At 44.3% G+C, this 15,283-nt stretch overlaps 1 protein-coding gene across 4 annotated transcripts in view; it reads right to left on the bottom strand.

The window, feature by feature from the left end:
* Window positions 1-7,143, bottom strand: part of PAPOLA (poly(A) polymerase alpha) — a 60,518-nt gene extending 53,375 nt beyond the window's left edge. For 3 of the 4 annotated variants that reach the window (XM_081049479.1, XM_081049481.1, XM_081049482.1), the window contains exon 1: window positions 6,914-7,140. In XM_081049479.1, the coding sequence (XP_080905605.1) occupies window positions 6,914-6,921 (8 nt within the window). In that variant the 5' untranslated portion in view covers window positions 6,922-7,140. Of the gene's footprint in view, window positions 1-6,913 lie in introns of all 4 variants that reach the window. The other variant, XM_081049480.1, reaches the window with a different exon arrangement.
* Between the last annotated feature and the right edge of the window lie 8,140 nt (window positions 7,144-15,283).

The raw sequence follows: 15,283 nt of genomic DNA, 5'->3' as shown, positions 1-15,283 counted from the left end.
TACATTGTATACATAATATGCAATATGTATACTGTATATACATAATGTAATATACTATAAATATAATATAATGTAATATAATGTACTATATAATACCGGGTCTTAATTTTTGCTCCAAAAGAGGCATTAGAGCTGATTATCCAGCTAGGTCTTATTTTCAGAGAAACACGGTAATATATCCCTGCCTCCTTATATTGGGCATTTGGTATACGTTGTGGCCCATTATATTAACAGGATCAACTGCCTCAAAATGTATACCTACCAGCCAACAGAAAAAAACACTTGATCATTTCTTTGTAGTTGTAGTCAGTCAAGTTAAAAATGAAAGCTGAACTTGATATTCATAGTCTTCTTTGGAAGCATTCAGATAAATCACAATAACTTATTTAATGTAACAATTCACCACTGTATAATTTCCTGTTTAACGGCCTTCAACTTAAAACATAATGTGCCCATTCAGATAAAGCAGGAAAAAAAGGACACTGGACAGAAAAGGAATAAGGGATCTCTCTAAAATATGTGAATGTGCATTAAATATTAATTCTTAGCAGAAATAGTACAAATCTCCTTTCATAGTAAGTTTAACTTTTTTAATTTTACTAGTAACTTAAGAGTCAAGCATATAGCCAAGACAATGTATTTGTTCATAAGAAATTATTCTAAGGATGGCTAATTTGCCTGCCATGTGTTCTGTCAGCGGTACTAAATATATTTAGAACCTAACCAAATTCTTAAAATATGTATTCCAGGTGGATCATCCAGCCAATATTTAGAGCAGAGGCTCAAACACAAACGAACTAACAGTTTATGCTCAAGAGGAATACATCTAGATAAATCCCAAGGCCAAACTTTGGAAATGCAAGATTGATTATTCAGGGAAAGGGTACTTAGCATTCAATTATAACAATGGCCAGGTTAGTTTTCCTTACTTCCTAAGGGCACTTTCAACTGTCCCCATCTCTCTCGAGAGGGGCTAGAAGTAGTAACAAAACCAGCCAAACCAAGCACTCCTGCATCAATTTGCCAAATACACTTGAAAATGAAGGAAATGTGAATAAAATTGAGAATCTGAAAAAGTATAAAAATTTATCAGAAAGGAATAGCCAAAAATATATTAAATCACAGTATTGTAACTCCAGGAAATGCAAGTTAGATGGTTCTGATGACCAAAAATGACAGGAACACTACTCTGAACCCCAAAACTACAATAAAATGCAAGAAGCTGGTTTTTGGACAAAATATAAAGAAAATACGAATTTGAAAGACAATTCTGTATGACAAAGAAGAAAGATACCTAAAAAACACACAAAAAACAAAAAGCCTACTTTTTTTCTTTCCCCAACTCTTCAATTTCCACAAATGAGAATGCTATATACAATTCTGCAAACCTGCAATCCAAAGATGAAGAAACAAACAAACACCTTCTACAGAAGGCAGTGGTCACAAAACGAGGTCTATAACTGGTAAATCTGTGCATGGCCTTAGATAAATGAAACAGTCACTAAAAAGATGACATACGAAGATCTTAGGTTCTATAGAATATTATACTTCATGCATACTGTAACTGTTACCAGTAAAAAAATTTTGAGATTCAAATGTTCTACATATAAAAAACTTGATACTGAAAATTAATTCTATTTAAGACATGTAAACAGACTCCACCCGGGCTGATCAGTTTCCAACAAGGTGCACAGGAGAAGATAGTACGGTACTAGAATGAGAATTGAACATGGAACCCAGAGTTGAATGAATTGAAGACCAATCTACAACTCAGCACCCTTTAATATCCTGGACAAATGACTACTTTGAGCCTCAATTTAACCAATGCTAAAGAGGACTAAATGGCTCCTGCAATTGTTTTGTGAATCATAAACTGAGATTGTGTGATTATTTAAAAGCTGCTGAATAATCAAAACAATGAATAAATGGAATGAAACACAAGCTTCCCACCCCACAAAAATGAGAAATAGCTAAAAATCCAAATGGCCTCATTTTGCCTGAAAATAGTTTTTATAAACTTGCCTAGATGCAAGTGAAGTTGACATTTAATTGTAATGTTAACTTAAAGGTGCCTTAGTTACCAAGAAATGGGATGTTCTGATGAATCAAATAAAAACATTTTAAAAGTTGTGTTATTAAGCCAAGAGGCTTTTGCCTAAGGGGCAGAGGGAGTTATCAGGGACTAGAACTGAATAAACTCACACATTTACTCGACTCAAATGCCTTCCCACCCAACTTCTCCATGAAAAAGCGTGAACTGAAAACACACTTCAAAACCACAATCAACATCTACTAAGTAGTAAGCAATTCATGACAAAATCTCTAAATCCTAAAATCTGGCAATCAAAATCTCTCAAGAGTTATAAGTTATCTTCCCTAAAGGTTATTAGTATCTTATGCATTGTTTTTCACTGACAACAAAAAATAATCTTTAAATCATGTGCGTCCTTTCCTCTAGACTGTGATACAAAAAAAAAAAAAAAACCACCATAGATGTGGCACTGACACCACCACTGGAAACACTCAGCTGTTAGCTGTCACTATACAGCAGCAGTTCTCAAACTTTTTGGTCTCAGGACCCTTTTATAACTCTTAAAATTTATTAATGATCAGGGCGGCCAGTGGGTTAGAGCGCAGTGCCCATAACACCAACATCACCAGTTCGATTCCCACATGGGCCAGTAGTGAGCTGCGCCCTCCACAACTAGAGTGAAAACAACTTGACTTGGAGCTGATGGGTCCTGGAAAAACACACTGTTCCCCAATATTCACCAATAAAAATTAAAAGAAAAAATTTACTAAGGACCCCTTAGTATGTGCATTATGTCTGCCAGTATTTACTGCTTTGGAAATTATAACTGGCAATTTTTTTAATGTTTATAAATTTAAGTAACAAGAATTCCATTACATGTTAACATAATTTTTTCTAATGTTTTCCAAAACAAAAATTTAGTGAGAAACATGGCACTGTTTTACATTTTTGCAAATCTCTTATTCTAGCGTAATCAAAAACAGCTGGACTCCCATGTGTGCTTCTGTGTTCGAGCCCTTTCCGTAAGTTGTTTTTGGTAGACACATATGAAGAAAGCCTGGCATCATACCATTGTAACTGGAAAAAGAGTATTCTAAAGGCCTTTTCAAATAATTGTAGATGTTCTCCTCTGATACTCCACCAAAACTCTACAAGTGGTAATTTCATTAAGATTAATTACACTATGAAAGTTGCAACTGGATCAATAAACCCTTTGCACGCTTGCATTGACATCCATTGGTCTGTCTTGCACTTCAAATGTACCTTTTACCCATGGATGATTTTATTTCATTGTGATTGATTTGGAAACTATGGGTCCACTGAATTATACATAGCTTCCAAATGTTCACACGTTATTATACACTATCAAAAAGACTACATTCATGGGGTTACCGGTTAGCTCAGTTGGTTAGAGCGTGGTGCTGGTAGCACCAAGGTTGCCGGTTCGATCCCGGCACGGGCCACTGTGAGCTGAGCCCTCCTAAAAAAACAAAAACAAACAAAAAAAGACTATATTCATTAATATTACCGTAAATCTAATTAGAAACTTTTTTAATTGTTGGGAAGCTGTCAAGCTTTCCGAAATTCTAATTTTTGCTTGAAAGCTCACATTTTATCATTGACCAGAAATAGTTTGTTACTTTCCTTACAGAGACAGGTTCACTTCATTTTCAAGTAAATGCTAAATAGTCAAGTATGAATATCCCGTTCAACACTTGTTATTTCAGGTAAACATAGAGGCCCATGAGAAAAGCACTAGTTTAGCTCACTAATCAAACAATCATACATGTGCTCTTCTCAAAACCACCATTCTACTTTTTAGTACACAGCTTTATGTGTACTTCCCATTTTATCACAGCATATTTATAAGACTAAATCAAGCGTCAAGATTTAATAAAATTAACACTTTTTACTGCTTCCTCAAGGACTTTAACTCGGTGTGTAGTGAAAAAATGCAATGACTACTAATACAATACGGCGCCTTTGCCTTGATTCCTCGTTAGGCATGAGCAGCATTAGCCAGCATTGCTTTTGCAACACCAGTGTAAACGTCAACAGAGTAAAAAAGACCTAACTTCTCAGTATTGTTATGAAAACAGTTTGGCTTTTATGTACTCCCTGAGAGGATCTCAGCCCACTCTCTACCCCCAGGCTTCCAAAGATCACCCTCCGAACCACTGCTACACAATATTACTACCCACCAATGGGTCCCAGTTCTACCTGTGATGACTACAGGAAATTACTCCAAGTCCCTCTTTTTTATGACAGCTCCACAAATATTTGGGAGAAAAGCTACTGTCTCTCCCAACTCTTGCTAAATGTCTTTCCCAGTAACTCCAACAACCGTCTATGCAGCATGAATGCTAGGTCACTGCTACTGGTTACTCTCCTTAAAGTCTTTTTATTACAAGTGTGATAGCCAGAGAACGGAGCTGATGCAAATAATGACCTGACCAGCACAGAGTAGGGCAGAAATCGGAATACAGTTTCCGTATGTTATACTCTGTATTAATCGCAACAAAGAGATTTTGCTTGGCAATATCTGGAGACATTTTTGATTGTCTCTAGTGGGGAAATGGGGCATGGCGCTTCTGAAACCCACCAAGGAGAAGTCAGGGATACTGTTAAACACCCTAGAATACAAAGGACAGCCCCAATGCAAGGAATCATTCAGCCCAAAATGTCAACTGTACCTACGTGAGAAACTCTCTTAATGAATCCTAAGACTATCCATCAAAATTTTTAGAAGGTTTGATCACCATGGCTCATAGGAACCTTTCAAAATTATATGTGCAACTACATATAATTTTTAGACAAAGTATGGAAACGTGTTCACAATGTTTTGTAGTGACCCAAACTTTAATAATCTATTTTGATTCAATCCATTCTGACAACTTACCAATGGTCTAAGCCTCAATCCCACCCACCCATCCACCCAAATTTAACAGGACAGACCTACCAAAAATGAAAAGTGGAAGACAAACCAGTGTAGCTTGGAAATCACAATTCAAAACATCAAAGAAACAAAATTAATGAGAGTGTAACACCAGAACATGAAAAAGCAAATTAATAAGGAAAAAGGCCGAGGCAGGCTTTGGTCTTTTTGTTGCTCAATTTTAAAGGACGATAGTATACTTGGGGTTAAAAATGAGAGGGACAGCTAATGAAAAACTAGCTATATTGTTCACAGTTCAAGAAACACATTCGAAAAGCAATATCCATGTATAAATCTGCTGTTTTGATCGTCTTTCATTTTATCCATTTTAACTACTGTCAAAAAATTTACAGCACTTAGGTCTTCAAAGAAAATGTATACCTCCCTCTCTCCAAGAAAGTTTAGAAAAAGCAGACATAAAAGGACTTTTAATTTCTAGAAAAAAAGACAAATTATTACTTATTTACTCATTATAGCTTTTAAGGCATACGTTTCCTGTCACTGATCGATTTTTAATACAAACATGATTTTTATAAAAAAGAGAAGTCCATTTTCAAAAGCAGCAATAAAATGTGACCTAACATGAACACGTCACGTGGCATCACTGCAAACATTTTAATTGCTGCTGAACTGAAAAATACCACAAAAATCTTGCTTAGACTCCGCTCTCCTAGAGCCCCTTTTTACTGTTCCATGAAAAATGAATCAATTAACAGGGATCTTGCAGATTCTAAAATCCGAGGTCTATATGTTTAACTAAAAGAAATAGTCTCATTACAGAAATAATATGTTTATAGGCTTCTCGACAAAACGACAGGAGTGGGTGAGAAGGAGGGAGTGTGAAGTTCTTTTAAAATCCTGTGCACGACGCAACCGATGTCTCTAAAGTCTGTGTCCAAGTTAGAGCCAGAGCCTCACCAGCAGAGAGACAGACACATCCGCACACGCGTGTGTAAATACACACACAACCGTGAAACTCCAATCGGGCATGGGTACAGAAGAGAAATTACCTTTACTTAAAAGTAGAACTAAACCCGAGGTGGCACATTAGGCACCTAGAAACCGTGAAACTTGACTTGGCAGCGAAGGAAACCTCCGTGTCCCTTAGTTACACGCTTCTTCGCGGGGCTACAAGGACGACCCTTGGTCCCCGGTCCCCAGGCCCCTCAAACACCGGCAAGCGCGGTCTCACTGCCCAGGCCCCGCCGCCGCGCAGACGCGGGGCAAGCCGGGCCCCGACTCCAACCGCACGCCCCCCTTTCCCCGAGCAGGTGCCGCGTCCCCAAGCCCTCCGGGGGACAGGGCACGCGCAGGCCTCGGACGGCGGCGGCTCGCGGCGTGCAGGGCGCCAGACCGGCGAGCGCGCCTGGCCCGCTCCGCACGGCGCCCGGAGCGAGCCCCGTTCCGGCGAGGAGGCTGGGGCGGCGGGGGCGGGGGAGGAGGGCTGCCCGTCCCCGGCGGGGCTCCACGTCCGGGGGGCTCCTCCGCGGCGCTGCCAACAGCTCCGACGGGGACGCGAGGCGGGTGGGCACGACGGGCGCACGCGTCGGGCGGCGCGGCCCCGGGGAGGAGGGCGGCCCGCGGCGCAGGCAGCCGGGGGCAGGAGCGGGCGGCGCGGCGGTCCCCGCAGGGCTGCCCCTCCGCCACACACGTCCCGCTCCTGCTCCGCGCACCGGGCGGCAGGGCGGCAGCGGGGCCCGGAGCGCCGTGCGGCTCCCGGAAGGGGAAGGCCCGGCCCGCAGGCCGCCGGAGCCAGGGAGCGCTGGGGGACGCGGAGCGCGGCGCCCGGGGAAGCGCGGCGGCGGCGGGGCCAAGGCACGGAAGAGCCCCGGTCCCGCCGGCCTCCCGCGGGGCGAGGCCCGACGCGCCCGCCACCCCCTCCCCCTCCCGCGACGCCCCCGAGGCCCCGCCGGCGTGCCGGAGAAAACAGAATACAAATCACTTACAACGGCATCGTCTCCTGCGCCGGCACCGCCCAGTCACTTCCCCCCCGCAACCGCCGCCGCTGCCGCCCTGGGCATGATCCACTGAGGCGGGAGGGAGGGGGGCCTGCTTCAGCCCTGGGTCCAACCCCACTCCCGCACCCGCCGCTTTAAGCGCTTCTCCTCCTTCCCCTTCGTCCTAACATGGCGCCCGAGCGCTACCACAGCAACGTTCTAGAACCGGTGACGCCGCCACGCACGCCGTGCGCGCGCCTGCGTAGAGGCCGCCGGCGCCGCGAAGCCTCACGGGAAGGGTAGTTCGAGAAGCGGCCCGAGGCCCGGCAATTTCCGCCCCAATCCCGTCACGCTTCGGTGCGGGGTGTCAGGCGCCTGCTGGGAGCCGTGCCGGAGGCTCCGGGGGGCGGGTCGTCTGTCCAGCGGGGACGCGCTTGTCGCCAACGGGGCGACGCGGCCCGGATGGCGCGAGGAAGAACTCGGAGAGGCGCCGCTGCCGGTGCGCCGTGAGGCTCCGCAGTTCGGAGGGCACCTAGTCCCCAGGCCCGAAGGCGCAGACATGTTTCTAGGACCCCACGCTGGACTGAGTTCCCCGGGACGAGGCCGTCCGGCTGTCTCGTGCACCAATCTTCCTGGCGCTGGAGAAGTGTTTGTTGAAGGAGTGAATTCGCAGGGGGGACTGCGGACGGCGGAGTCCGGGAGGCGGGTCAACCCGCTCAACAAACGGTGCTCCGCAGCGTGCTGGTGCGGGCGCGCCTGTCGGTGGGAGTTTAGACGGCAGTCCCCGCCGGGCTTTCAGCCACGGCCTCCCCGGGGCGGTGTTTTCCTGCCCTCGTCCATCTGGGGCGGCGCCTGGGGGGCCCCACGCCCGCCCCCCCCACGCCCGCCCGCCCCCCCACGCCCGCCCGCTCGACCCCCCACGCCCGCCCGCTCGCCCCCCCACGCCCGCCCGCTCGCCCCCCCACGCCCGCCCGCTCGCCCCCCCACGCCCGCCCCCCCCACGCCCGCCCGCTCGCCCCCCCACGCCCGCCCGCCCCCCACGCCCGCCCCCGTCTGAGCGCCCGAGGCGGCCTGACTCTCCCGTCCCGTCCTCTTCCCGCGGGAGCGACGCCCACACTCCGGTGCGCTCGGAGTCCCACCGGGGGTCGATGGGAGGGACGGGCGGGAAGGACACACACGGGACAGTTCGGGTTCTAAACTCGGTACACTGAGGTGCGCTTGGAAAGCCGCTGGAAATTTGAGAGAGGAGTGGTTTTCTCCCCCAGGACGTCTAGCGGGCCTCGCCTTGTGGCATTCATGGCTCAGTGGGAGAAACGGGATTCAAACCTTAGTTGTCCAGTATGGGAGCCGTTCGTCACATGGGGCTTTTGAACACCTGGAGCTAATCCATTTAAGATGCAATGTGAGTGCAACGTACATAGATTTCAGCGATCTTAGGATGAATACAAGAATGTGAAATACCTCATTTATGATATTTTAGGTCGTGTTTTGGATATGTTGCATTAAAGAAAATGTGTTATAAAAATTAACTTCGCCTGTTTTCTTTTTTCATTTTTAAGTGTGGTTACTGAAAAAGTCTAAATTATACGTGTGACTCTCGTTTCTGTTGAACAGCCCCGATCTGGAGACAGACTTGTATTTGATTCTCAATTCTTGCACTTATTCCTTACCCTCTTGTCATCAAGGTGACTTTGGTTAGGGGCCCAGTAGCAGACCTGTCCTTAAAAGTCTGAAAATCTGAGATCCAGAGAAATGAGTACAATGGTAAGGAGCTAAAGAATATTTAGTACCTGGAATGTGCTAAGAACCACATTGCTTGCTGAAGATGATTAAAAAGAACTACTCTTGCAGATGGGAGTCAAGGCAGATTCCCAAGCTTTTCCTGGGCCAACAGTGTGGAGAGTCGTCCCCATTGGTAATGAGAGCGTCCCTGCTTGACACTCTCTGCTTGCCAACTTTATAAATGTCTTGATAGAAAAGTTAAGATTTGATACGTGGACAAGAGGACAACGGCTTATCAGGTAGAGGGGAACAATTAAAAAAAAAACAGAAGGTGCTAAGTTGAGGGTTTACCTTCCATTATGAAAAATACAGTCAAGATCTCTGACCCACTTTGACCTTAAGTTCTGCAGGGGTGGGGGCAGATGATAAGGTATATTCAGAAGCTGGAATTACAGATTGTGATAAGAACCATGAATAAAATAAATCAGGTGATAGAATTAATTGGATAAGCATGATCGGACAAGACTTCTCAGAAGTGCTGACCTCTGAGCTGAGACTTGAGGCCATTCTGAGAGATTTGGGCTTTGTCTTTTTGTGGATGGGGAAACCATTGAAAGTTTTAAAGCCGAATGAGATCACATTTATGTTTTTTGAAAGATCACTCAAAGGATAGGGAATGAATTTGAACTGGGAGAGATTTTGATGTTTTTGAAGTAAAGAAGGGACCAATTTGAGATATTTAGGCGATGCATTTAATCCTGATCGTTAGAGGTGATGGAGTGGAAGAAGACAAAAACGATTACAAAGGTTCTACAGAGGGTGACAATCACTGGATCTACCAGGAAATAAAATAAGAAACAGGAAAATAACTGGGTGAGTGGATGAGATCTTGGGGGTAGTTTGATACGATTTTTGGCAGTGCTGGTGGGACCTTCAGAAATGTCCACCAGACTATTGAAAACATGCTTCAGGAGCCGAAGAGAAGTCAGGACTGGAGATAGAGATTATAAACTCTGAAAGCAAGATCCGTGTTTGGGACTCGTGTCAGTTCTGGAAGGGCCTTACATACACCCAGCCACTACCATCTAATACAACTCAACTTTCACAAGAGTAATGAGCTAGGTGTTCACATATTCCCAACGTTTAGGACCCGATTAAGGATAAACTTGAGCCAAGAAAAGTGGAGAGTAAGATCAAGTCAATTACCAGGATGCTGGTTAAGACAATACCTATATGTTAGCTTTTCTTTGCTTGTCCTCAGAGCCCCGGCCTACTCCCTCCACTGCTACTGCCCCCGCCCTGCAGCCCTCGCCCAACCCACCACTTGTTTCCACCAGCGGCTAAGAATGAGGAAGATGTTTTCAATCAGTATCTTCAGTATCACTCAGATTGCATTTTTCACATAACAGTGGCATAAACAATGGGAAGAATTCCAAAGCTGGTTCACTTAGGTCCACAGTACATTCGCATCAAAAAAATATTTTTGAGAGCACAACCTCTTCACATGCCGAGAATTACGTGGATTGGGTTTCAGTGTCATTTAGATGGTTAACAATTGGAGATACTGTGTGATACGGAGATTTTGATCCCAATAAAAAAGTACAATGATTCATTTGGCTATGAATGGTGCATACTTTAAAAAAATTTTAAAAACCAGATTTGTGAGTCACTAAAGTAAAAATAATAAGCACTTTCATCCAATTGAGTACTGTACCCTTGAGCTGTCTTTTCATTACATTCGCATTCCCCGTTTAGATGTTTGTTAGTTTGTTTACAACAATGTGTCTTCTAACATTTGCATGAAAGAAAGAAGCACCATAGCATGTTAATAAACACTGGCCCGAACATGGGCCTCCTCTAGTCAGTCAAGAGCAGTCCTCCAACAGGCTCAGGCCAAAACAACCAACCAGTATCCTTGATTTCTTCCTGGCCCTGGCTACCCACATCCAACCTATGACCGAGTCCCATTGATTCCACCTCCAAAATCCATCTGAAATTCATCCCCTTCTCTCCATCTCCTCTGTCACCACCCCAGGCATAGCCACTCTTTTCTTAAACTGCCATAGCCTCAGTACTTTTCCCCCACTTCCATTCGTACTTGTCTCCAGTCCACTCTCCATCCAGTAGCTGGACTTTTATCGTGCACTAGATTTTATCACTCCCCTACATTGAAACCCAGCTTTATGGCTTCCCACTGTTCTTACGAAAGCTTTGACCATTAAGTCCTAGAACTCCTAGAAAAAGTGCTACATACCACATTGCTGAATATCATTACGGTCACCTTCAAAGTACTCCCCTTGGGAAGCTATGCATGACGCCAGTGGCTAGTCCACCCTTCAAAGCAATTTTGGAACTTTTTCTGGAATGGCCATCAGAGCTGCCGTCGTATTACCCTTGATGTCCTGAATGTCATCAAAATGTCTTCCTTTCATATTTCCCTTATCTTTGGGTAAAGAAAGAAGTCACTGGGGGCCAGATCAGGTGAGTAGGGAGGCTGTTCCAATACAGTTATTTGTTTACTGGCCAAAAACTCCCTCACAGACAGTGCCGTGTGAGCTGGTGCATTGTCGTGAAGCCAGAGCCAAGAATTGTTGGCAAAAAGTTCAGGTTGTCTAACTTTTTCACACAGCCTTTTCAGCACTTCCAAATAGTAAACTTGGTGAACTGTTTGTCCTTGGTACAAATACATAATGAATAATCCCTCTGATATCAAAAAAGTTTAGCGACATCATTGCAACAAGTTCGTGAACTTGTCAGACCTTGTATACTCCCATGTAACTATCATTTAAGTCAAGATATAGCAAATGTCCATCAATCTATTGATTAAACCTATGCATTTCAATAAAAACTGTCCAGTACCCAGTAGTCTTACTCGCAGTGGGTAACCCTCTGTCACTATCATGCCCCCCCCCCACCATCACCACCATCCCCAACGAACCACTATCCTGACTTCTGTCACTATAGATTACTTCTATCTGTTTTTAACTTCACATACAGGGAATCATACGGTATTTACCCTTGTATCTAACTTCTCTTACGACAGTATGTCTGTGAGATTCTTCATGTTGTCAGAGGTAACAGATCATTCTTTTTCGTTGCTGTGGATTATTCTCTACTACCACGATGTACGAGTATCTTTCTCCTATTGATGGAGATTTGGCTTGTTTCCAGTTTGGGGCTTTTATGAGTCCTGTTGCTCTGAACATTCTTGTACCTGTCTTTTTGTAGACATAGGTACTCATGCCTCTTGGATATACCCAAGTGTGGAATTGCTGTATCGTGTGTATACCCATATTTACCTTTAGTAAGTACTCCCAGATCGTTTTCAAAGGGATAGGACCAATCTATACTCCAACCAGCAATATAGGTGGATTCCGATTGCTCCCCATTTTCCCCCAAAATGAGTATAACCAGTCCATTTAATTTCAGCCATCTGGCAGCTTTGTAATGAAATCTCACTGCAGTTTTCATTTGCATTTCTCTGATGCTTAATGACTTTGAGCACTTTAATATGCTGATTGGTCATTTGGATATGCTGTTTCACAAAGTGGTTACTCGTGTCTTCTGCCTATTTTTAAATTGGATTGTCCGTCTTATTGACTTGTAGGGGTTTTTAATATTTTCTGAACACAAGCTCTCTGTCCTATATATATGTATGGAAATATCTTCCCCATTCTGAAGCTTGCCTTTTCACTCTTTTAATGTTTTCTGAAGACATCTTTGCCCAGCCAAGGCTTACGGAGAATTCCTCTTATGTTTTATTCTATTCTAGAAACTTGATTACTTTGACTTTCACATTTAAGTCTATGAACCATCTCAAAATAATTTTTTTGTGTGGTGTGAAGTACTGTCAAGGGTTTTTCTGTTTTGTTTGTTTGTTTTAATATTGATACATGGCTCTTCACCTGACATGCACCATTTACTGTTGTAAATCAAGTGACCGTAAATGCGTGGGTCTCTTTCTGGACTCCTTCTTCTGTTCCACTGATCTATATGTCTGTCTTAATTACTGGAGCTTTACAGTAAGTCTTGTTATCTGGAGAGTGAAGTCCTTCAGGTTTGAGGTGCTTCGAGATTCCCAGCACTGTTCTAGGTCCTTTGCATCACTATGCACATTTCTGAATCAGAGGACCAATTTCCACCAGAGAGAGAGAGAGAGAGAGAGAGAGGAAACATACTGGGATTTTTATTGGATTGCACTGACTCTACACATCAATTTGGGCAAGAATTGAAGTATTAATGATATTGAGCTTTACAAGCCATTAACGTAGTTTATCCCGCCGTTGATTTTGTTTTTTAATTACTATCAGCAGTCTTTTCTAATATTCAGTATAGAGGTCTTACACATCCTTTTCAGATTTGTCCCTAGGTATTCTACTGTGAATTATTCCACTTCTTTTAAGTAACATAGCGCTATGTCTTTCCAAAATTTAGGAATATATAATACTATGTCTAACTAAATTACAGTTATGTAGGCAGGAAACTTAGCAGTGACAGGCTGCCTTGCTCAGATTTGGGGGGCGGGGGAATTGCCTTCAGAGAGCTTAATTGTAAAATGACACTTAATGGATCAAACCAGAAATATGAAAAGTCATCTTCATGAGAGTAAATGCCTCCTAACCTACACAGACCTGAAAGAGTATGTCTGAAGAGAGAATGTGTTGAGGAAAGTCAGAGGTATTAATTGTCGCTGCCCATCCAAGTGGTGTCAGGGGACATGTGCCTTGTCAGCAAGGACCGGAACACCGGACACGTGTGGCTGGAACGATGGGTCGAGCTAGCAGAGGCTAAGGCCTGTCCTTGTTTGGCGTTCCCCAAGCCTTTCTGATCATTTGGCCTCTCCTATGTAACCTGTTTCCATGAGGTGAAACAGGGAAAGTACCATCCCACTCAACAATCGTGTTTCTCATCATAAATATTAATACATCGATACTCTGTTTTCTCTCCTGGTCGCTTAGGAGGTTAGTGAAGACAAGTCAGCATCTTAGGGTCTTATCTATCCTAAAATATGGCTGAGATCGTGCTTCTTCATTTGCATGGCGAGGGCTCGACTCCATCGTGAATTCGCCCAAATTAATGCCATTGAGTGAAGCTTCTTGATGACTCTCAGAGTTACTTAAGTGTCCCATCACAGCCATATGGGGAAATGCAAATAAATGATGGACTTCATTGAATGACTGGAGATTTAAATTAGTTATAAAAAACATGGCTGTGTAATAAAATTCCAGCTAAATAACTTTCATTCACTGATATTTACTGTATCTCCACCATGTGCTATGTACTTTTTTAGTCTCTAGAGATACAGGAAAACAAAACCAAATGCCTTCGTGGAGCTTACATTTTGGTGAGGGAGAAAGACAATAACACAGAGGCATATGAAATGACGTCAAGTGGGAGCAGAGAAAAGGAACAGTGTGCTGTCACAGAGAGAACCGTCTGGGGAGGCCACTCAGCGGCACTGATTCTTGAGCTGAGCCATCGATAAGGTGAGACTGAGCCACATGGACATGTGTGGGCCGAATATTCCAGGCAAAGGCCCCCAAACAGACTATACTTGGCAATGAGGAGTGAAGTCAGCGGGGAAGAGAGGTCATGAGGGGCCAGACCGTATAGGGCCTCACAGGCCCAGGTTGGCACATTGCCACTCACTCCGTATGACATGGGGAGGCAGGTGGTGGTGGTGGTGGGGTGGGGAATGGGAGGTGTCTCTGAGCAGATCTGATTTCTGTTTTAACAAGATTTCCTTGCTGATATGCTGAGAGTAGTCACAGAAAAGCGCAGGCCAAGGGATGAGCTGACAGCAGCAATCCAGGTAGGAGATGGTGGTGTCTTGGGCTAGGACAGTAGTGTTGGAGGGGTGAGAAGCAGACAGACTCTCTTTTGATTACTTGGATTTTCTCAGTGAGCTAGGAAGCCAAGTCATGAAATGTAACCACCATTAAGGCATGAAAAGATTACTATTATAAGGACTAATGACTTCAAACCATTGAAAATGTGTTCTTTTTACTTACTTAGCATTTTTTAAATTAAAATATAAGGGTCAAATGTAGTGCAGTGAAACAAGAGAAAAACATAGGTGAAAGAACTGAATCTGAAATAAATCTCTTGCCCAAGTTCACACTCTAGTAAAAGACACAGCCAATGAATCTCATGGTCTTCTTGAGATTCCGTTTTACAGAGCTGACAACAGAATGGGAAAGAGATAGAATAAAAACCCAGATAAGCCACATGCAGACCATTTCTCCCCTTCAAATCAAAGTGAGGTTGAACTTGTCTTATCAGGAAACAGCACTATTTCCTGATAGGTCAACAGTTTCAATTTACCGAGGTACAGCGAAAACAGCTAGCAGTGGCTCTCTGCTTTCGAAAGATGTGGCTTCATTAAAATCATTTAATTTAGAGGCCGGCCCGGTGGCTTAGGCAGTTAGAGCTCCATAACTCCACTCTGAAGGCTGCCGGTTCGATTCCCACATGGACCAGTGGGCTTGTGGTTGCAGGTTCAATTCCTCGTGTCCCACAAGGGATAGTGGGCTCCGCCCCCTGCAACTAAGATTGAACACGGCACCTTGAGCTGAGCTGCCACTGAGCTCCCGGATGGCTCAGTTGGTTGGAGCACATCCTCTCAACCACAGGGTTGCCAGTTCGATTCCTCGAGTC

This window comes from Rhinolophus hipposideros (assembly GCF_964194185.1).
Source record: "Rhinolophus hipposideros genome assembly, chromosome: 5".
Lineage (NCBI taxonomy): Eukaryota > Metazoa > Chordata > Mammalia > Chiroptera > Rhinolophidae > Rhinolophus > Rhinolophus hipposideros.
This window is presented reverse-complemented; position numbering and strand designations above follow the sequence as displayed.